The sequence below is a fragment of the Salmo salar genome, chromosome 26 (assembly GCF_965601325.2).
Source record: "Salmo salar chromosome 26, fSalSal1, whole genome shotgun sequence".
Taxonomy (NCBI): domain Eukaryota; kingdom Metazoa; phylum Chordata; class Actinopteri; order Salmoniformes; family Salmonidae; genus Salmo; species Salmo salar.
In genome coordinates this window covers 13484617-13506716 of record NC_138316.1, presented here as the reverse complement: position 1 = coordinate 13506716, position 22100 = coordinate 13484617, and the positions used below count along the sequence as shown (strand labels likewise).

General features: G+C 45.6%; 1 protein-coding gene across 1 annotated transcript in view; it reads left to right on the top strand.

Annotated features, from left to right (window-relative positions):
• LOC145850498 (T-cell immunomodulatory protein) overlaps window positions 1-22100 on the top strand; it is a 39561-nt gene that overhangs the window by 9886 nt on the left and 7575 nt on the right. Inside the window, exons 3-6 of the mRNA XM_082969927.1 lie at window positions 2992-3035; window positions 5032-5110; window positions 18753-18877; window positions 21545-21627. Coding sequence (XP_082826053.1) covers window positions 2992-3035; window positions 5032-5110; window positions 18753-18877; window positions 21545-21627 — 331 coding nt within the window. The remainder of the gene's footprint in view (window positions 1-2991; window positions 3036-5031; window positions 5111-18752; window positions 18878-21544; window positions 21628-22100) is intronic.

Sequence of the window (22100 nt, the reverse complement as noted above, 5' to 3'; positions counted from 1 at the left end):
CCCGAGTGGCGCAGTGGTCTCTGTGCCACTAGAGATCCTGGTTCGAGCCAGGCTGGCTGCGACCGGGAGACCCATGGGGTGGCCCAGCGTCGTCCGGGTTAGGGGAGGGTTTGGCCGGCAGGGATGTTCTTGTCCCATCATGCTCTAGCGACTCCTGTGGTGGGCCAGGCACAATGCACGCTGGCACGGTCACCAGGTGTACGGTGTTTCCTCTGACACATTGGTGTGGCTGGCTTACGGGTTAAGTGGGCATTGTGTCAAGAAGCAGTGTGGCTTGGCTGGGTTGTGTTTCGGAGGACGCACGACTCTCGACCTTCGCCTCTCCCGAGTCCGTACGGGAGTTGCAGCGATGGGACAAGATTGTAACTACCAATTGGATACCACGAAATTGGGGAGAAGAAAAAAAAAAAACATTAAATATAATTCACATTTTCTGTTGCTATAAGATTATTTTCCTGCTGTAGCAAACTCGATCAAATTTAAGATCCTACATCTGTACACACAAAGAACACATACTAATACACAGGCCCAGATGTACACAAGCAGAATACACTGACAGTCCATTTCATACTCCACCTCAGTGGGCAAGTCCTGCTGGGGAGCTGCCGTTGCCCTTGTCGCCCTTGTTGCAGCTCTCTCTGACAAATAGCTCTATCCAACAGAGTAGAGGCAGCAGACCAGTGTCTCTGTGCACAGTTGTGGATTTCTGGATAAACCCTGAATACTTACTGTGTTGGCGGTCCCAGGTCCGTATGTGACCCTCACTTGGTACCTGTTGCGTACGAGTTTAATGAATGACAACAGAAGCGAAGAAGTGAGAGAGCTGTGAGTAAAGACTAGGTTTTTTAGAAGGAAGGGGGGTTGCTCTGTGAGAGTCAGAGAGGGAGAGTTGTCTATCCAAGCACACAGAGAAGCATCCACATCCTGGAGCAGTAGTAGCATGGCCAGTGATTCGTGAAGGACAGCGGCGAGGCACAGTCACTGACGCTCCCCGTCTCTTTTCTCTCTCCCTGAGCCACGCATCACTGCCTGTGTCAGGCACTTTATGGAGCCTCCATTGATTGGATTTACCCATTTTACTAACCAATTTACGGCACGACACGCTCACAGTCCCCATAGTCTTTTAAACAAGCCAGAGAAGATGTTGCGTTAGCTCCTCTTCGTAGTGGCTCCACTAGTGACTAGGGATCACATCTTTGTTGTTCTGATCCCTTGGAAAGAGAAGGGTTTCTAATCCAACCTCAACACCATGGGTCAGTGTGGATTGGAATGAACTTGGCGTTCTGGGAACTTGGCATGGTGAGAATAGTAATACAGGTTACATTTTTATTTTTTATAAGAGTTCCAAAAATCGAAATGAATTTGGAGAGGGTAGCCTTAGTTATATGAGATGGGTTCATCCCAAGCAGAGACTGGGTCAGTGTCGAGCATGGTTTTCAATGAGCAAACAGAAACACCCTTCTGGGTTTAGAGGTCCAACGTTTTATGATCTATTGATCTGCTCTGTCCTCTGCACACGGCTGACAGGTGTTGGACCTGATCCCAGGGCCCCGGTTTCCCAAAAGCATGTTAAGGCTATGTTCATCGTTAAAACAATTGAGCTCAATGGTTTTAACAATGAATTTGGTCTTAAGATGCTTTCAGGAAACCGGGCCCAGGACAGTGTTTGAGCAGATGGATATCTGCATTCTCATGTCCTGAATAGGGCTGTAACCGATGAAATCAGCAGCAGAACATGTACCTTTCAACATGGGAAGTATCGATCCCATCGACCACAGAGGTATAACCCAACGAATTGTTCCACGTGGAGGTCAAAGGCATCTCTAGGCCTCCCGAGTGGCGCTGCGGTCTAAGGCACTGCAGTGCTTGAGGCGTCACTGCAGATCCAGGTTCGATCCCGGGCTGTGTCACAGCCGTCCGCGACCGGGAGACCCATGAGGCGACGCACAATAGGCCCGGCGTCGTCCGGGTTAGGGAAGGGTTTGGCCGGCCGGGATGTCCTTGTCCTAGCGACTCCTGCGGCGGGCCGGGGGCATGCACGCTGACACTGTTGCCAGTTGTACGATGTTTCCGCCGACACATTGGTGTTGCTGGCTTCCAGGTTAAGCTAGCAGTCTGTCAAGAAGTAGTGTGGCTTGGCAGGGTCGTGTTTCGGAGGGCGCATGGCTCTCAACCTTCGCCTCTCCCGAGTCCGTACGGGAGTTGCAGCGATGGGACAAGAATGTAACGACCAGTTGGATAACACGAAATTGGGGGGAAAAAGTACATACATTTTTTTTATAATTGCCTCACTTCATTCCAAAGTCACACGTCCTTCAGTTCCATACAGTAGGCTACACGGTCCAACAGTGACGGTCGGTCTCTCTGGGACTAGGCCTAGTAGCTCTAAAGAGGAAGAACTGTCATGTGTTTACTTTGAATGGGGTTGTTTGTTTATCTGCATTAAGGAGTGCAGCCAGTCAGTGTGCAGCACTACACCGGATGCATGATGGTAGATCCTAATTAAAGAAGTATTCAGCAGCTCAACTTCAATGTGCAAATTACCAGCGCCAGCCAATTAGTATGCTAATATATTAATTCCTCTTATTGCTGATTAAGAATTCAGGATTTTTTTCCTTGCTGCTCCATATGCACACAAATAATCATACACTTCTCCTGCAGCTTATTTTTGAGCTCATTTATTCTCTGTGTTCATTTTACTACCAATTACTTTTTCATATACAATTTATTTTGCCTGTTTTCTTTTACAGTTCAATGACTGCATTTATTTAGCTTCCCCATGTTTAATAAGCATCCACAGAAAAACAATATAAGCACTGCAGGTCTTTCTTAAGTTTACCAAGTTTGGGTTTTCCTACAGGGAGGACGTCATTATCCATACGCGTCTAACTCATTTAGCTGTGTGTAGTCACAGACAAATCTGTATGGGATTGTGTAAGACAAATGAAGTCCTTGTTGCTAGCTAATCAGTCTTCCTTTTCTCCTCCTCAGTGCTTAGTGGACTCTGTTCTAACGACTGCCCGGGAAACGTCAAGGTAAGACTAGTGCCTCTGTGTATGCGTGTGCATTGTAACAATGAAAAAAGATAGCCGAAGAGGTACATTGAAATGAAAGATAAAAAGGATAGAAACATTTTTGAGAAAGTGAAAAGGCTCATCTTGTAACTAGTCAGTCTGGCCATCTTGGTCCTGTAAGAGTGTGTGCTAAATGGCTAAAAATGTCAATGTAAAATGTCATAGTCCCTCATCCCCAGAGCTTGTGACAGACAGGCTTGGTGCTGGTCCTGTCGTAGTGTTTGTGTTTGGGTTGTTTGCCTCTCCACTGTGTGTCCGCTCACACTCACCCCCCCATTGCCTGATTCAGCCGGGTGATTGATCGAGCCCATGTCTGGAGCTTTGGGCTGCTTTCACCGCTCTCCTCCTCCTCAAGTCCCTCACATCTATCACTCTAACCCTCTTCTGTCTTTCTTCCCACCTATTGTCTCGTTGTCTATCACTATCCACCTCCTCTCCCTTCAGTTTCCACAGAACTTCTGTTCAATTTCCAATCCCAGTACAGTACAACTGTTCAGTCTGATGAAGCTATAGGCCTACACATGCCATATATATGACAGTACTGTGTGGGAGGGTCTGTCAGTGTGGGATTCTGGCTGCACACTCTAACAGGCTGCCGTAGTTTTCATTAGGCTGTTAAAACCGAGGAAGACAGAAAGCTCTCTTCATTAGGCGTCATCGGCCCATAATGAAGAGATAATACAGCCTCCATATGACCACTCAGTAATTTCCCGCTCTGCAGAGATCACCCCGCGGCATGCGGGGATCACACCACAGTACTAGTGGTGGCTGGAAAAATTGATTTTATTATTTTTGACGGTATCGCAATATTATTTTTGCGCTAGTTGGCCGTACGTTAACCAATACTCCAGAATGTTCCCTTCATAGCTTGTTCTCCATCTTCTTTTTAAATAGGGAGCCAGTTTGTTTTAAGCACTTTCATTTCCATGACTGATCAAAACGGGGTTTTCTCATGGCTCTCTCCTGTTCCGTCCGCAGCAGACATATGGTGAGCAATATGTTTGGAACATCCAACGGCAAAAGAATCACAGTATTGAATCGCAATACGTATAGAATCATGAGAATCTCAATACATGAACTGAGTGTACAAAACATTTAGGTTCGTCAATATAAATGTCATTCCATGCCATCTTAGTGATTAACTTATGTGAGGTGAGGTCTACCATTTATGTGGCTTTGGAGTGCAACAACTTGAAGAAAATCGGTTGTGCTTTTTTGAATAAATTCAGTAGATATCTGTAAAGGGCTACCACAATGAGAAGGACCTTTCAAAATCTGCTCAGAGGTGGTACTGCATCGGTGACTGGTATCTATGGTAACCCATCCAGAAGATTACACTGGGCTCTAAATCAGAAGGTGACGTAACTTCATTTATGATCACTTTATTCAGGCCTAAACTTTCCCCAAGTCCTCCCTTGAAGATACAGAGAAAGCGCTACATAGCATAAGCCTAATTTACGTTTGGGGGGGGAACATTTTCATTTTCCCCCGAACCGTTTAAAAATTCATCTCCGATTCGCCACATTGTGCTGTTCATTACCATTTTTGAGGGATTACCAGGAGCAGTGGGTAGGACTGCATAATGCAGAGGATGTGATGGAGCTGGCTGCTATGTCAGGCTCACTGTAGCCTGTCTCTTTGTCTGCTGGGACCCACCCAGCTAGGGCTTAGACCTGTGCTTTTATTTCACCCAAAGGACTCAGAGCAGAGCGCCTAGACCCCCCCCCCCCCCCCCCCCCCCCACCCTAGGCTTCAGAAAGGTCAGGGATGGTTTGCACACGCTCTGTACACACGGCCAAAACCTCTGAGGCAGGTCATGGAAGAGGACAGATGTCTGTGTCAGACTTGGGCGTCTGTGTTGAGAATTTACATGGTGGGGGAGATCTGTTGTTTCAGGGAGAATGGGTCGCTAATATGTGTGTTCTACTCTAATGCTGTGGGTGTTCTGACCTTGCAGCCGTTTGGTGTGAACCAGCCTGGGCCGTACGTCAGCTACACTACAGTGGACTCCAACGGCTACCTGAAGAACGCCTCGGGTAAGTCCAACGTGGACAGATACTGTGTACAGTTGACAGTCGGCCAGCCGTCTTCATACAGGCATTCTGGCAATGGTGCAGATTTGGTGGGCCGTCAGCCATGACAGTTGTTTTATTTGGGAATGAGGTTGAGTACGGACTTCCTCTCTCTACTTGGGGATTGTCAACTCCGTGCTGCGGTAGCAGGTTTGAGTGACTGGGCTGTGGTAACGGTCAGTGTGGCGTGTGTGGGTGAGAGCCCCTTTCAGGGCTATAGCCCCAGGGGTTTAATTGAAGCCTGGCTTCTGTGTTTTCCTAGATAATAGCCCTGTTGCCCATCTCACCAGAGGTTATCTCACCGCCCGGCCTGATAATGTTGACACAGCGCGTTTCCTGCTAGAGAAAGGCATGATGGGTAGAGGGTTATTGGTTTGCTTGCTAAGAAACGGAGGGCTTTGTTGCTCTGCTCTTTTTTTTCCCCAGAGGTTGAAAGCGAGGAGGAAAAGAAGGAGCTTGTCTTGTTTTCCTGCCTTGGAATATAAGAGATTTAATGAAAAAGAACCAAGCTATACATCCGAGATACAGTTTCAAGGACTCAGTGAAGAGGAGGGTGAAAGAATAGAGTTCTTAACAAAGATCTGTAGGAAAGGTTCTCTCTGTGTGTGTGTGTGTGTGTGTGTGTGTGTGTGTGTGTGTGTGTGTGTGTGTGGGTGTGTGTGTGTGGGTGGATACAAGAGGCTTGGAAGCAGAGGTGGAATTGCTATATATTCTGCGTCACTCAGTCAGGTCCCCTTCATCAGAAAGGCATCAACGCAATGGCAGAATTTCTCTAATGAAGGTACCCTCATTCCTCAATACAAAACTATGCTGTAGTACCTATGGAATGTGATGCTTTGTATTATCCCACATAGCACAATCACCTAGCCAGCCAGAGTAACGATTGTCATGCTGAGCTATTTGACCTGAGAATTGTAAGCACACACCTACACTGTAAAGTGGTCTTTATACCCAACCTAGTACAGCCCGAACAAGACAGACTAGACATGAAACCATGACCCAGTCTGTCTCATTGTTCAACACCTGAGGAGATAGTTCTGTTGACTGGACAGGACAGATGAGTTGAATTAGGCCTAATGTCTCCCCCGCAGTCTTCAAGGAGGTGACAAGGTCATTTCAAAGACAAATCGCAAAACGGCTTAGAGGACAGACATTATATACAGATAACTGAGTAATGGATTCAAGCATTTGCAAGATTTCTCAGTGAGTAATTCCATCTTTTAAAAAGCCTTGATTCGGTTCACCATTTTAATTTTTGCAGTCTTTTCCTTTCCATCGTCTGTGTGTGTCTGGGTATCAACAATGAATAGGATTCAGATTTCAGGCATTTGAGTATCTAGCTACATTCTGTTCTGTTGGAATCATCCACTAATGGAAACGCAACAATACAATAGTCATTTTGAGAAGAAGAACACTCTTCCCTCACACCTCTCCCTCTGTGACAGGACACCGTTATTGGGGCAAGAGAACAGATCAATCAGTCCACAAGGAGTACAAGCCAAAGAACCAGAGAGTCAGAAAGCCCTCTGTCTTTCCAAACAGTGTGTTTATTGTTCAATAATCCCCAACCTCTATTCCATTTTGCAGGGCTCAGACACCAAACCGTGAGATTTAAATCTCTATTTCTTGTGTTAAAGGTAACCTTCTCTCAAGGTTTGGAAACATTGGAAACACTCAAACCTTGACAGAGGAGAGGGAAAAGGCGAGGTAAACCTAGTATAATACATGTCTGACTGGAGGGAATGAAGAAGAATAGAAGTCCAGATAGTTCTCTTTGCAGAGAGGAATCTTCAGGAAAAAAAGGAGAATTTCCTTTCTCCCATTCATGTTTGTTATCTGTGTGGATGTTGAGCCTCCGTGTTGTGGTCAAGGATATTTAAAGACGACTTGGATTCATTTAAAGACCAGATTTGGGATTCAACACCCATGGGTGTGCCAACATGCAGCAGTTTAGGGTTGTCCTCTGACCCCTGTGCTGGAGCTCTGCTCTGTTGGCTTAAGAGCAGCTCTGTCTGCACCAGACACATCTCCCTGAGAAGGTCATCGAACAGGCTGAACTGAGGAAAAAGCCCCAACCACTTCCTGCCTGGAGGCTGAGCCAATGAGAAGGGGAGTGACAGGCCAGGGCTGTGTGTACACTGACTGAGGGAGATGCTCAGGGTATAGGTTAGATATTCTGGACTGTATGGAGAGTGGCTGGGCCAGCCCTGGCTAGGTTATTCCCAGGACTCCTCATTTAACAGTAATAAAGTGCAGTGTGCAGGGTGATTTTTAAAGTGTATTTATTCTGTGGCTAGGGTCATGGGGAGAAGGCAAGGTAGACTGACAGAAATGAGCGATGGTTCGCGGACTGTCTGCTCTCTCTACTGGGGCCCCACGCTCTTCATTTACCCTTCAGCACCAAAAGAGAGGGAACCGAGGTGATAGAGGGATGGAAGTCAAATACATGGATGGATGTGGAAGGAAAGGCCTATAGAAAAGACATACTATAGAGGGAGAGGATAAAATGGCTGAAAAATAGAAGCAAATAGTGGCAAGTGGGTTATGGGTTAGAGTAATGGAATGAAGATCTGGGTCAATGAAAAAGAGGGCCTAGAGGGGACGGGGGAAAACAAAGTGAAGGTTCAGGAGGTAGGACACACTGCACTTAGCACGCTTACGCTGTGGTCCACAGATGGTGCTCTTACCCCTGTGGCTTCTGTGTCACAGGGCTTCAAGCACTCATTGGTGAACCTGCGTCCGTTACTCAAAACTCGCCGCTGCCATCTCCTTATGGTATTGAACCTTGGTTATAGTGCTGTACAGGCAGCTCCCTTCATAGTGTTGTGGAATGGCACAGGCCCATGTGCTAGTGACTGATAATACCAAGGCGATTCCCTACAGGAAAGTTCAGTGGTAATGATATGGTCCCGCAGGCAGGCATTTCAGCGGGCCGGCATATCAGCAGTGTACAGTATTTATACGTTTTAGCATGTATTTTGCTGGTGTGAGGTCTGTATGAGTGAGGGCGCAAGAGACGTGGTGAATTGAATGTATCAGCACACGTGCTCTCAGCATGCGGGCTGGGGGGAACAACCAGGGGTGTGTGCAGTGTGCCAGACAGGAAGAGCGTGTTAGCCATGGCGGTTAGCCTCAGTGCACTCCGGTGTCTCTGTGGGGCAGTTCTGCGGAGGCCTGGTCTCTGTGATGCTTAGGCCCGATGGACATACGGGGCTGGTCCTGTCAGATGATCCCTGGCTGCTCTGCCTGGCTGCTCTGCCTGGCTGCTCTGCCTGGCTGCTCTGCCTGGCTGCTCTGCCTGGCTGCTCTGCCTGGCTGCTCTGCCTGGCTGCTCTGCCTGGCTGTGTATTGATCCCCAGGACCCAGGCGGTCTCCATCTCCACATCTCCAGCTGGAGCTCGTGAATCAACCAACAGACTATTAATGCTGGCTCTGCCTGCCTGGTGTGGGTGGGAGAGTTCATGTGTGTTTGTTTGTTTTTGTGTGCGGGTGTATGCAAGCAAGCATGACCATACATGTTTGTTTGTTTGTTTATATGTGCATACGTGATTGACTGCGTGTGGGAGGGTAGTTAATTTGCTGTCTGTGCAGTGCAGTAATGCATGTGTGCTGCCTGGTCCTCAGAGAACCAGTGCTCCATCTGAACCTCTCACCTTCGTCTCCTCAACCCTCGGGCTATTTATATAAGACCTTGGTATGCAATAGCTTACCTTTCCCCGCTGTCCTTATTCCCTATCGAAAGGAATGGAATTAGAATTCAGCTATATTAGAGATGAATATTGACCTTAAAGGAAGATTTCCACACCGTTGGTTTCTGTGCAATTTATTCTGCACAGTTAGTAAATCAGTAGGCCATATAGAGTAAGTTTTATAGTCGCCTGTGGGTTTTAAAGGTACATCTACATGTTGTGGGTGTGAGGTAAACTGGGGGTTTTAAAGGTACATCTACATGTTGTAGGTGTGAGGTAAATTAGGGGTTTTAAAGGTACATCTACATGTTGTAGGTGTGAGGTAAACTAGGGGTTTTAAAGGTACATCTACATGTTGTAGGTGTGAGGTAAACTAGGGGTTTTAAAGGTACATCTACATGTTGTAGGTGTGAGGTAAAGCTAGTGGTGCCGGGGCTTTTGACTGGCTCATTGGAAGGGAGGGAGGAGAGGAGAAGGAGGGATGAGGAACAAACAGCTCTACATCGGTAGGGAACTTCGGCAGGCTCTGTTTTAATTAGGCAAATGAGGATGGTGGATTTAGGACAACGGAGAATAACACCCCTACACACACACACGATCGCTGTACTATGCTGTCGTCAATGTGAGACACACAGATTTGATGCTCTCTGTACGACACTCATGAGTGATCAAGTCAGGCGAACAAGTCACTCTTCACACAGATGGCCAGGTAACCAAACACACCGCACACAGTACACACGCTCTCTCACACGCACACACACGACACTTGTTGGGCTGGACCTGTGTCTTGTCAGTGGAAGGTGTGGAAGTTAGCAGAGCTAACCAACTGGAGCGAGAGAGAGAGAGGGAGGATTATTATTGATCAGAGCTTTGTTCTGCCCATGATTCTCTCCTGTGGGTTTCTGCACTCAGGCCAGTAAATTAGTCTCAAATTCAATGCAGGATTACCCCTCAGCCTGTTCAACTCCTCCTGTTTATCGCTCTCTCTACAAACCACACAGCACGCTCCCTCTTTCCTTTCACTCACTCTGTCTCGTTCTCTCACACATAATATATCTTTCTCTCCCTCACTTTGTCATTCTTCTCCCCCCGTAGTGTGTTAGTCTCTGTGTTAATATTGTCTCTACATCTCCTCTTCTCCTCCTGTAGTGGGTTAATATTGTCTCTACATCTCCTCTTCTCCTCCTGTCGTGTGTTAATAGTGTCTCTACATCTCCTCTTCTCCTCCTGTAGTGTGTTAATAGTGTCTCTACATCTCCTCTTCTCCTCCTGTAGTGTGTTAATATTCTCTACATCTCCTCTTCTCCTCCTGTAGTGGGTTAATATTGTCTCTACATCTCCTCTTCTCCTCCTGTAGTGTGTTAATATTCTCTACATCTCCTCTTCTCCTCCTGTAGTGGGTTAATATTGTCTCTACATCTCCTCTTCTCCTCCTGTAGTGGGTTAATATTGTCTCTACATCTCCTCTTCTCCTCCTGTAGTGTGTTAATATTGTCTCTACATCTCCTCTTCTCCCTGTAGTGGGTTAATATTGTCTCTACATCTCCTCTTCTCCCTGTAGTGGGTTAATATTGTCTCTACATCTCCTCTTCTCCCTGTAGTGGGTTAATATTGTCTCTACATCTCCTCTTCTCCCTGTAGTGGGTTAATATTGTCTCTACATCTCCTCTTCTCCCTGTAGTGGGTTAATATTGTCTCTACATCTCCTCTTCTCCCTGTAGTGGGTTAATATTGTCTCTACATCTCCTCTTCTCCTCCTGTAGTGGGTTAATATTGTCTCTACATCTCCTCTTCTCCCTGTAGTGTGTGTTGTGTTCCATCAGTGGTAATGGTCTCAATCCTAATACCTGCCATGCTCCCCTAATGTATTATATCTGAATGCCTCTCAGTGGCTGCTCTGTCGCCACAGTAACCTGTAGTAGAGCACACATCTCAACTGTAGCCTAATGTCCAATTACGAGAGGGAGATAAGAGAGTGAGGGAACAACAGGTAGAGCGATAGAGGGAACAATAGAGAGAGAGAGAGCGCAAAAGAGGAGAGAGGGCGAGAGATGGGGAACAACAGAGGGGAGAAAGAGAGAACAACCAGCATGTTGAAGTCAACATCTATTCTGGCTACCTCTTCTCTCAACACCAGTCTTGCTCTGTCAAACCCAGATCTCAGTGTTGCTTCATTCACCATCCTGTCATTGTGTTTCTGCTGATCAGACACGGCGTGCTGGTGATCTCAATGTACACTGTGTCACCCATGGCGCCGTGGGCTTTAATTCGGTCTTTTCCTCCTGCGAGAGCGCCGGTGAAAAGAGAGAGGAGTGGACAGGAGCTTCCACTTATCTTCTCCACTACAGACACACGCTTCTCCCCACAAATCAACATCCCGACTCTGCCGTCTGCGTTGTGGGGGCGCTGAGGGCCCCCTCTCCTCTCCCAGGCTTAGCCGTGGCTCTGTGTGTACCACTTCATTTCTCTAACAGCCTTTATCCCCCAGGCCATGCCACCGCAACGTCCACAAACCGCCTCTGTGTGTCCTTTCTGTCCCTCCCATTTCTGTGGAAGTGCCCAATCAGGGGAGAGAGTGGTTTCTATAGCGACGGAGGTTGAGAATCTCTCCATTTACAGGTTGCCGAAGGTGATCTGGGGCCTTGAAGATGTGAGAGGGCGAGGCTTTGTGTGTCTCACTGTGTGAAACCTAATCAAGATTTGATGTAGCGAGTGTGAGTTCTTTATACGCTGGTGTTAAAAGATTTCTACTGGTCACGATGGTCACCATTTGAGATGTTGTTTCATAAGATCAAATACAACAATACTGAATCAACACTTTTTTTTTTGCTTAATATAATACATCACTAATATCAATTTAGTCTCAAATAAATAATGAAACATGTTCAATTTGGTTTAAATAATGCAAAAACATAGTGTTGGAGAAGAAAGTAAAAGTGCAATATTTGCCATGTTAAAAAGCTAACGTTTAAGTTCCTTGCTCAGAACACGAGAACATATGAAAGCTGGTGGTTCCTTTTAACATGAGTAAGAAGTTGTAGGTTGTAGTTATTATAGGACTATTTCTCTCTATACCATTTGTATTTCATATACCTTTGACTATTGGATGTTCTTATAGGCACTATAGTATTGCCAGCTTAATCTCGGGAGTTGATAGGCTTGAAGTCATAAACAGTGCAATGCCTGAAGCATTGCGAAGAGCTGCTGGCAAATGCAGGAAAGTGCTGTTTGAATGAATGTTTACAAGCCTGCTGGTGCCTACCACTGCTCAGTCAGACTGCTCTATCAAATCATAGACTTAATTATAATATAATAACACACAGAGATATGAGCCTTAGGTCATTAATATGGTCAAATCCAGAAACGATCATTTCGAAAACAAAACGTTTATTCTTTCAGTGAAATACGGAACCGTTCCGTATTTTGTCAAACAGGTGGCATCCCTAAGTCTAAATATTGCTGTTACATTGCACAACCTTCAATGTTATGTCATGTACAATTCTGGCAAATTAATTACGGCCTTTGTTAGGAAGAAATGGTCTTCACACAGTTCGCAACGAGCCAGGCGGCCCAAACTGCTGCATATACCCGGACTCTGCTTGCACAGAACGCAAGAGAAGTGACAATTTCCCTAGTTAAAATAAATTCTTATTAGCAGGCAATATTAACTAAATATGCAGGTTTAAAAATATATACTTGTGTATTGATTTTAATAAAGGCATTGATGTTTATGGTTAGGTACACCTTGGTGCAACGACAGTGCTTTTTTCGCGAATGCGCTTGTTAAATGTGATTCAATGAGAAATTAACAGGCACCGCATCGATTATATGCAACGCAGGACACGCTAGATAAACTAGTAATATCATCAACCATGTGTAGTTAACTAGTGATTATGTTAAGATTGATCTTTTTTTTTTTTTATAAGATAAGTTTAATGCTAACTAGCAACTTACCTTGGCCTTTTGCTGCACTCGCATAACAGGTAGTCAGCCTGCTACGCAGTCTCCGCGTGGAGTGCAATGTAATCGGCCGTAATTGCTGTCCAAAAAAGGCGATTGGGCGATTTGTTATGAAAACTTGAAATCGGACAAAATTAATCGGACATTCCAATTAATCGGTCGACCTCTAGTCACTTTTGCTACAATACTAATGCTGATCTCCATTAGAGTTTGCCTGATGGTGTCTGTTGCAATATAATGATGTTGTCGTCCCATTGTTTACCACTCTCCGTGTTTTCTATTTGTGTTGTATCATTCCTCTGTGACCAGGGAAGGTCAAAAGCCTGCAGCGTGTTTTTGTGTGAAATGCGCATGTGTTTTTGCGTACTAAAGTGTCTTGAATACGACCAGGCTGGAGTCACACTCTGTGACAAAATTCAGGAGCTGAGGCATCTCTTCATCCATCCCTCTACTCACTGAGCGAGAGTCCTGCTCTAAATAATACTGTATGTTAACAGGTGTGCCTCAGAGCCATACCTCCACCAATGTAGCCCAGCCCAGCCCTGCACCAGCCCCCCCCCCCCCTCCTCTCTGTCTCTGGGGGGGAACAGTGTGTTTCAACTCTCAGCCTCACACACCTGTCTCTTCTCTCCTCTACCATTGGGCTTCAGTGCCTCTCTTCTGTCTCGGAGACTCGGTTAGGAACATTGCAAGTTGCCATTGTTCGTGTGCATGTCATTTTTGAGGGTTAGGTAGATATCCCCTCGTCGGAGTGTTTGAACTGGTGAGATTGCTCCCTGACTCACCAGAGCAGCATTGGAAGTGAGTGGCTGGGGAGGAGACTGGAGAGTAGCTTTTCCTTCCCTTATGTTGTGCAGCTGGCAAAGTTCCTCACCTCTTCCTCTCCACTAGATATCCACTCTCCATCTCTCTCTCTCTCTCTGTGGCACAGGAGAGCAAGCACTGCAAGCTGTATGTTCTGAGTCAGGCTTTTGATGCTGGGGGGGTCTCTTTGGCTCACAATTTGTGTGCGTGTTGTGTGTGTGCAGATATTGTACTCGCCCGTGTTTCTGAATGAACTTTTGCAGCTGAGGAGTCCTGAATCGACGGGTGTGATGTTGTGTTCTGCTCTGTTTCCCACACAGACAAAACTTGTAGGATCTAGAGTGTTTGGGTAGGTGGGTGTGGTACTTTTCAACACGCTTGAGACTCCTCACACTCAGATTGGAGAGAGCCTGAGAAGTGAATGTGATAAGCTGTGGAAGCGTAAGGTTCCCTGAGTAAGCCTGCTCTTCGGGAGCTGTTTGGCCGGCTGGCCGCTCTGAATCCGTTTTACGGTCTGAGGGGGGGATTGGAGGGTGTCAGTCATGTGCTGCAGGCTGGAGCGCTCCGCCAAGGTCTGTCTGTGTGCTCCACTGCCGCGCTGCAGGGAGATAGGACTCCCACACACTCCAGGCTGTAGCCCGCAGCAGCTAGCCAGAACCCCAACCACAAGCCTTCCTCAAGCCAGCACAACCCCCCCCCCCCCCCCACACACCTCAGTGCATGGCCTCTCTCCAGCCTAGCTCCCCACCTGCAGAGTGGCAGTCCCTAAGCCAGCTTTCTCTCTGAGTGACACATCCTCCAGCCAGCGTCCCCAGCAGCACTGTGACATTTCCCCCCTTACTGTCTCCATTCCCAACATGACACATCCTTTAGTTAACAACAGCCTGTCACTAGGGTAGCTGGTTAACCGCAAAATGTCTGTCGTCTACCATCCTCTCCTCCAGACCGTACACATACTTCCCAAGAGATTGTGGTTACTTAAGCTGGGCGTGCACTAGACGATTTTGGCCCCAATTTACGGTTAGGGTACATTTTTCAGATCGGTGATCATCAGCGATAGCCAATGAGAGCTCGCCAGAGAAGAAGCCAGTGAGATGAGGACGTTGTATCACATCACCCAGAATGTGGACTCTCCTGCAGGAGCAATGACTACTACTAGTATGTGTTTCTACTTGCCTTTAACCAAAGCCAAAGTGTCAAATCATTACAGCTCTGAAGTTAACAAGCAATGTTACTCAATTCAAAATGTATTGGCTAGATATTTCAACTCTGTATGGCAAGCGTGGATCTCTGAGTGAAAACATTTATGCGGCTGCTTTGAGCCACAGCTCGTTCTTGCCAAGTTAACAATCTAATCACATCAAGTGAAGAATCGTGTGTTGTGTGACCCCGTCTGTGGCACATTGTTTAGTATGCTCACCACTACGTTGGCAAGGCAACAAAAAAAAACGACAGGAAAGACGGTTGTTTAACGTGAGGATTTTGAAAGTCGAGAGCGAGAGATGTGCGCGTGTGTTTCTTAGTTTCAAAATGATTACCTTGACTAAACCGAGATGACCTTCCTGAGCTTGCTCTTGAATTCAGTTAAATGGAGAAGCTGAAGTGTGTGTGTGTGTGTGTGTTTGAGACGAAGCTGTTAAAACAGTTCACATGGGGACAAGTGAGAGCTCACACGCTTTCTGCTGACTATTGTGTGTGTCTGAAGCTTTGGTCCTATGCCTGACAGTATAGCGAAAGACCCTTGGGTTTGCGTCAAGGTAGCCCAGTGAGAACAGGGTTTCCCAAACTCAGTCCTGCCCCCCCCCCCCCCGTGCACATTTTGGGTTTTGCCCTAGCGCTACACAGCTGATTCAAATAATCAAAGCTTGATGATGATGGTGTTGGTTATTTGAATCAGCTTTGTAGTACTAGGGCTAACTAAAACCAAAACGTGCCTCCGGCTTCCAGGACCGAGTTTGGAAAAGCCTGAGTTGGAACAACATTTAACTGAACTGCTTACTTTTTAAATGCCTTGTTTATAATCTCTTTATGTGTAGGCCACGTTAAGAATCGCTTAATCAAAAGAGTCATTCTGGTGAAGCAATATACACCTTAATCAGATTATTCTGTCAGTTTTATGTGCAGTCTTCCAGTGTAAGTCTTCTCATTAGTGGACAATGCCAAAACGGCAACGCATTCCTCAGCTCTCCTGCCAGAACGTAGAGCCAGGACAGTGCCCAGACTTCAAAATCCATCTTAATGTACGTGGATCAAGTCATTCGTTTTCCTTTGTCCTTTCTCCAGTGCGGTAACACCTCTAAACTGCTTCCACAGAGCAAATTGTTTTTCTTTTTAATAGCGTCATTAACCCGTCTCTCCCCGCCGAGTGACTTTTCTGTCGTTTTCTGTTGAACTGTACATGTAAGGATTTTGGATGCCCCCAGGTCAGGACATAATGAAACTGCACCTCATTCCCCACCACACATGCATAACACAGAGTCATTAGTGAGTGTCCAGAGAGGACTAAATTGATTGCGGACATGACATGTATACACAGAGTGTTAAAAACATTAGGAACTGGACTGATGGCCTGCATCTGATGGTTCGTCTGAGGGTCCACTGACGTGGATTTAACAGGTGACGTCAACGAGGGATCATAGCTTTCGCCTGGATTCACCTGGTCAGTCTGTGTCATGGAAAGAGCAGGTGTTTTTACGCTCAATGTATGCGTCACAGTCAATACCCTGCTATTGTATCACAAAACTAATGAGAGGGATCGATGTCACACACACACACACACACCAAGATCTCAGCGTGACATCCATATTGGCAGTTAGCCTACTGGTTTAACTAGCACTGTGAAGTGGACTTCCAATCAGTGTCACTAGAATGAACAAGCCACTTTATTAACATAAATGTATACTGTACCATATATCTACCTGTAATGACAGATTCTGACTTTCTCAGCTTCCTTTGTCCCCCCAAACATATTTTTTAATGATAGCCCTTATTTTAAAAAGGTGAGCGTCTCTGTATGATTGAAGCAATTACGTTGGCTTTTACAGCAACTGCTCTGAAGCTGCTCAGTATAACCTGCTCCATCGTTGCAGGATAGCAGGAACAGGGCTCAAAGCAGGGTCATGCTTTCATTTCAGAGGAGATGGTCTAGTTTGTCCTCGTTATGAACTGTTACATTGGAGATTCGTGAAAGGCAATATATAGATTCTCTCAAGATGGAGTTACACTTGTGCTTTACTAGTAGACAGGCATTCAACCCCAAGCTTTTAGGCTCTATACTTAGAGTACCGGTCAAAAGTTTGGATACACCTACTCATTCAAGGGTTTTTCTTTATTTTTACTATTTTCTACATTGTAGAATAATAGTGAAGACATTAAAACTATGAAATACCACATATGGAATCAAGTAGTAACCAAAAAAAGTGTTAAACAAATCAAAATATATTTGGGATTTTTGATTCTTCAAAGTAGCCACCCTTTGACTTGATGACAGCTTTGCACGCTCTTGGCATTCTCTCAACCAGCTTCATGAGGAATGCTTTTCCAACAGTCTTGAAAGAGTTCCAACAACTCATCCCAAACCATATTAATTGCATTGAGGTCGGGTGATTGTGGAGGCTAGGTTATCAGATGCAGCACTCCATCACTCTCCTTACACAGTCTGGAGGTGTGTTTTGGGTCATTGTCCTGTTGAAAAACAAATGATAGTCCAACTAAGCACAAACCAGATGGGATGGCGTATCGCTGCAGATTGCTGTGATAGCCATGCTGGTTAAGTGTGCTTTCAATTCTAAATAAATCACAGACCGTGTCACCACAAAAGCAGCCCCACAGCATCACACCTCCTCCTCCATGCTTCACAGTGGCAACCGCACATGCGGAGATCATCCGTTCACCTACTCTGCATCTCACAAAGACACAGCGGTTGGAACCAAAAAATCTAAAATTTAGACTCATGAGACCAAAGGACAGATTTTCACTGGTCTAATGTCCATTGCTCATGTTTCTTGGCCCAATAAATTCTCTTCTTCTTGTTGGTGTCCTTTAGTAGTGGTGTCTTTTAGTAGGCCTGATTCACGCAGTCTCCTCTGAACAGTTGATGTTGAGATGTGTCTGTTACTTGAACTCAGTGAAGCATTTATTTGGGCCACAATTTATGAGGCTGGTAACAGTAATGAACTTATTTTCTGCAGCAGAGGTAACTTTGGGTGTTTCTTTCCTGTGACGGTCCTCATGAGAGCCAGTTTCATAATAGCGCTTGATGGTTTTTGCGACTGCACTTGAAGAAACTTTCAAAGTTCTTGACATTTTCCATACTGACCTTCATGTCTTAAAGTAATGATGGACTGTAGTTTCTCTTTGATTATTTGAGCTGTTCTTGCCATAATATGGACTTGGTCTTTTACCAAATAGGGATATCTTCTGTATACCACCCCTACCTTGTCACAACACAACTGGCTCAAAGACATTAAGAAGAAAATAAATTCCACAAATTAATTTTGAACAAGGCACACCTGTTAATTGAAATGCATTCCAGGTGACTACCTCATGAAGCTGGTTGAGAGAATGCCAAGAGTGTGCAAAGCTGTCATCAAGGCAAAGGCACATTTTTAAGAATATATTTTGATTTGTTTAACACTTTGTGTTATTTCTTAGTTTTGATGTCTTCACTATTATTCTACAATGTAGAAAATAGTCAAATAAAGAAAAACCCTTGAATGAGTAGGTGTGTCCAAACGTTTGACTGGTACTGTATATGTGTAGATAATAGCCAGGCAGAACACACTCTTTTCTTTTATGTGGACTGAATATCCTACTATAATCAGTCATTGAAGCTTTTCCTTGCTGCACAATATGTAAATGTAAAAACATGCTTCCATCTGAGTGTAGGTCCAGACCAGCCATGCAGTCCATCCACATTATCCTGATTTGTTGCCGTGGTGCTCTCTCTGATTACCATAAAGCGGGTGATTTACATCTGCTGCGCTTGGCAGGGCGTGAGCCAGTGGCGAGGACGCGGTGGTGTAGGGGGTGGTAGATGCCTCTGGACTGGGCGACGGTAGGAATAGGATGGTCTGATTTGTGTCTTTTATGAGGCTCGTTTATGGGTCTGAATGGTTCTAATGGCCCCTTTTTTATTTTTCCCCTCCATGCAGCCGGCCAGCTGAGCCAGTCGGCCCACCTTTCCCTGCAGTTGCCTTACACCGTCCTGGGCCTGGGGCGCAGCGCCAACTTCCTGGACCACCTGTACGTGGGTATCCCCCGGCCCCTCGGGAACAAGGTACAGTATGGTGCGCTGCAGCACAGGGGGAGGGGAGCGGAGAGGAGGGACATGCCAGACAAAACACAGACAGGACAGGATGCAGTAGGTCTAATTACTACGGCATAAAACTGATACTGTTTCTAGTCACTGTAACCATGTGGAGAACACACCCAGAGCCACTGATACTGACAATAACTCTACTGCAGGTTGATGTAAGTGCTGTAAACGTTTCTTCCTGTTGCAATATGATAAGTAGATGATTTATTATGCAGTAAATAATTCATTATTTTCTTCGTTCACCCACTTTTGTGCTACCTCAAACATTGGCATGTGGTTTGGGTTCGTGGGGAGCGACAGCCTTCTGTCTCTCGTATCGCGTGCCGTTTTGAAATGCTGTTTGTTGGTTCCTCGATAGATTCCCCTGCGCGGCTCAGTTGAATTTGAGACGCTGGCTCCCGTTCCTCACCTGTCAAAGAATAGAACAGAGGTCTTCATCATAGCGGATTTGCATTGCAAATTTCTGCCCATACCACACTACCTTGGGAGCGAGGCTCGTACAGAGTAAGGCATCTGAAGTACAGCAACGTGCTTTGTTGTCGCTTGCACCCCTTTGAGTTATGCAAGAAAAATGTTCCGCTAAGGTTCGCATTTCCCCACACACCAGTTAATAAAATCTTTATAATGCTTTGTGTTATGCTAACCACTTTTTACATTCAGAGGGTAGATGAAAATGTCTTCAGTGCTACATACACTGAGTATAAAAAACATTGACACCTGCTCTTTCCATGACATAGACTGACCAGGTGAATCCAGGTGAAATCTATGATCCTTTATTGATGTCACTTGTTAAATCCATTTCAATCTGTGTAGATGAAGGGGAGGAGACCGGTTAAAGAAGGATTTTTAACCCTTGAGAAAATTGAGACATGGATTGTGTATGTGTGCCATTCAGAAGGTGAATGGACAAGACAAATGTAAGTGCCTTTGAACGGGGTATGGTTGTAGGTGCCCGGTGCACCAGGTTTGTGTCAAAAACTGCAACGCTGCTGGAGTTTTCATGCTCAACCGTTTCCTGTGTGTATCAAGAATTGTCCACCACCCAAAGGACATCCAGCCAACTTGACACAACTGTGGGGAGCATTGGAGTGAACATGGGCCAGCAACCCTGTGGAACGCTGTGGAATGGGGGGAGTGCGCACAACACAATATTAGGAACGTGTTCGGAAGGTGTTCCTAAAATGTTTACACTCAGCTCAGTGTACACATTTAATGAACAGCTGTGTCTATCTGGCTGTCTCTGTGAGTTTGGGGGGGATAGTTCCTATCTGTCTCTCTCAGGTCTGTCTCCAACTCTCCCTCACAGGGGAAAACATTCAGGAGGCCTGTGAGGGTTTGGGAGAGATAGAGAGAGGAGGGAGAGAAAGGGAGTGTGTTCTACTTTCCTCCTGCACACTCGTCTCAATCCCATGAGGATAGTTTCCTCTGCTCACAAGGTTTTTCAAGATTCCCGCTCTGCTATCGCCTCCCCAAAAACCCCACTTCACTCTCAACTTCAGACCCAGCGCTCTCCTTTGAAACACTCTCTGAAAACCCAGAAACGCTTTCCTCCTCTTAAACACAGACGTCTTCTCTTAGCCAAAGCGCCAGAAGCGCAGCCTGTCACTGTCTCTCACTGCCGTTCTGCATAAACCACACTGCATTGAAGAGTAAAATGTCAGCGTTAGCTTAGTAGGTTAAGCACTGCAACTTCTAATGAACTAGCACACTGTTCACAGTACACTGACACGATAAGGTGACTCATTCCGTTCATCATTATTCTCCTTAACCTATTTTACTTCAAACACTAACAATTAGTAAATCCAAATCCCTGAATCTGCAGCTCTGATTCGCTTTGAGTCTTTGCCTTACATAGTATTTGTATCTCTGAGCTATGTAGGTATGTCATTCTCTTTAATTGACATTTCTCAGTGTCAGGAAGGAGTCATATGCATGGCTTCCAACCGCACACAACCCTCAGCATTGTAACAATACTCCAGCTAATGGGACTGTAGGAAGTAGGCTGACACACCAGGGGGATACTTCAGCAGACATCATTTATTTAATTGACTAGACTGTCTGTGTCTTAAATGCATGCCTTTAAATAGCTCGGGTATAGGTAGCTAAAAACCCTGGGCTCTCATTAGGGTGGCTCTGAGTAAACGAGGATGCAAAGTATGCCGTCACACACTGCGTGTGCGTCTGCATGCATCTGCGTGTGTGAGCGAGCAAGTGTGTTTCCCTTATCCCTTAATGTTGCCAAATGATAGATGTGTTGTCGGAAATGAGTCTCTCTTCTCTAGAGGACTCTGAGAAAGATGAATTTAATGTTTGCTGGCGATTGCCATCCAGTTGCAACTTCAAGAGGGAAAATGACCTTTGTAATTAATACAGAAACTGGCTTTGAAAAGCTTATGAGCTTGAACTTCTAAAAAATACATTTCCTTAAACTCTGAACTAGAGAGCAAATTGTAGTGCAGTACTGTACAGGAAATGACTCGGGCCCTACATCGTATCTGCACTGAGAAGTGTGTGATATATTGCCTGCATTGTGTTACCTTTGAACTGGAGTTGTTCCATTTTTGCCTGTCCATTCATTCTGCCTCCCTGAGGCTCTAATAACATTGGTTCTCTGTTTCTGCCTTGCAGGATGTGAGGAAGCAGGAGTGGACAGCCATCATCCCCAACTCGCAGCTCATAGTCATTCCATACCCACACAACGAGCCCCGCAGGTACACACATACACACATACATACATACATACATACATACATACATACATACATACATACATACATACATACATACATACATACATACATACATACATACATACATACATCTGTACTTGGACGCCCACAAACATGCTCAGGCCATGTTTCAATGTTTTTCTGTTTCATTCACATGTAGTCCTACCCCCAGGAGTGCCAGCAGATGGCAGAACCCCCTTCTCCGTATGGCCAGCTAACACATTCTCTCACCAACACATGGAACACACACACACACTGACAAATGCTTGCACTTGCATATACAGTGGCTTCGGAAACTATTCAGACCCCTTGATTTATTCTAAAATTGATTTAAGAAAAAAAAAATCCCTCAATCTACACACAATACCCCATAATGACAAAGCGAAAACGGATTTTTAGAAAATATTTGCAAATGTATTAAAAATAAAAAACAGCAATTTACATAAGTATTCAGA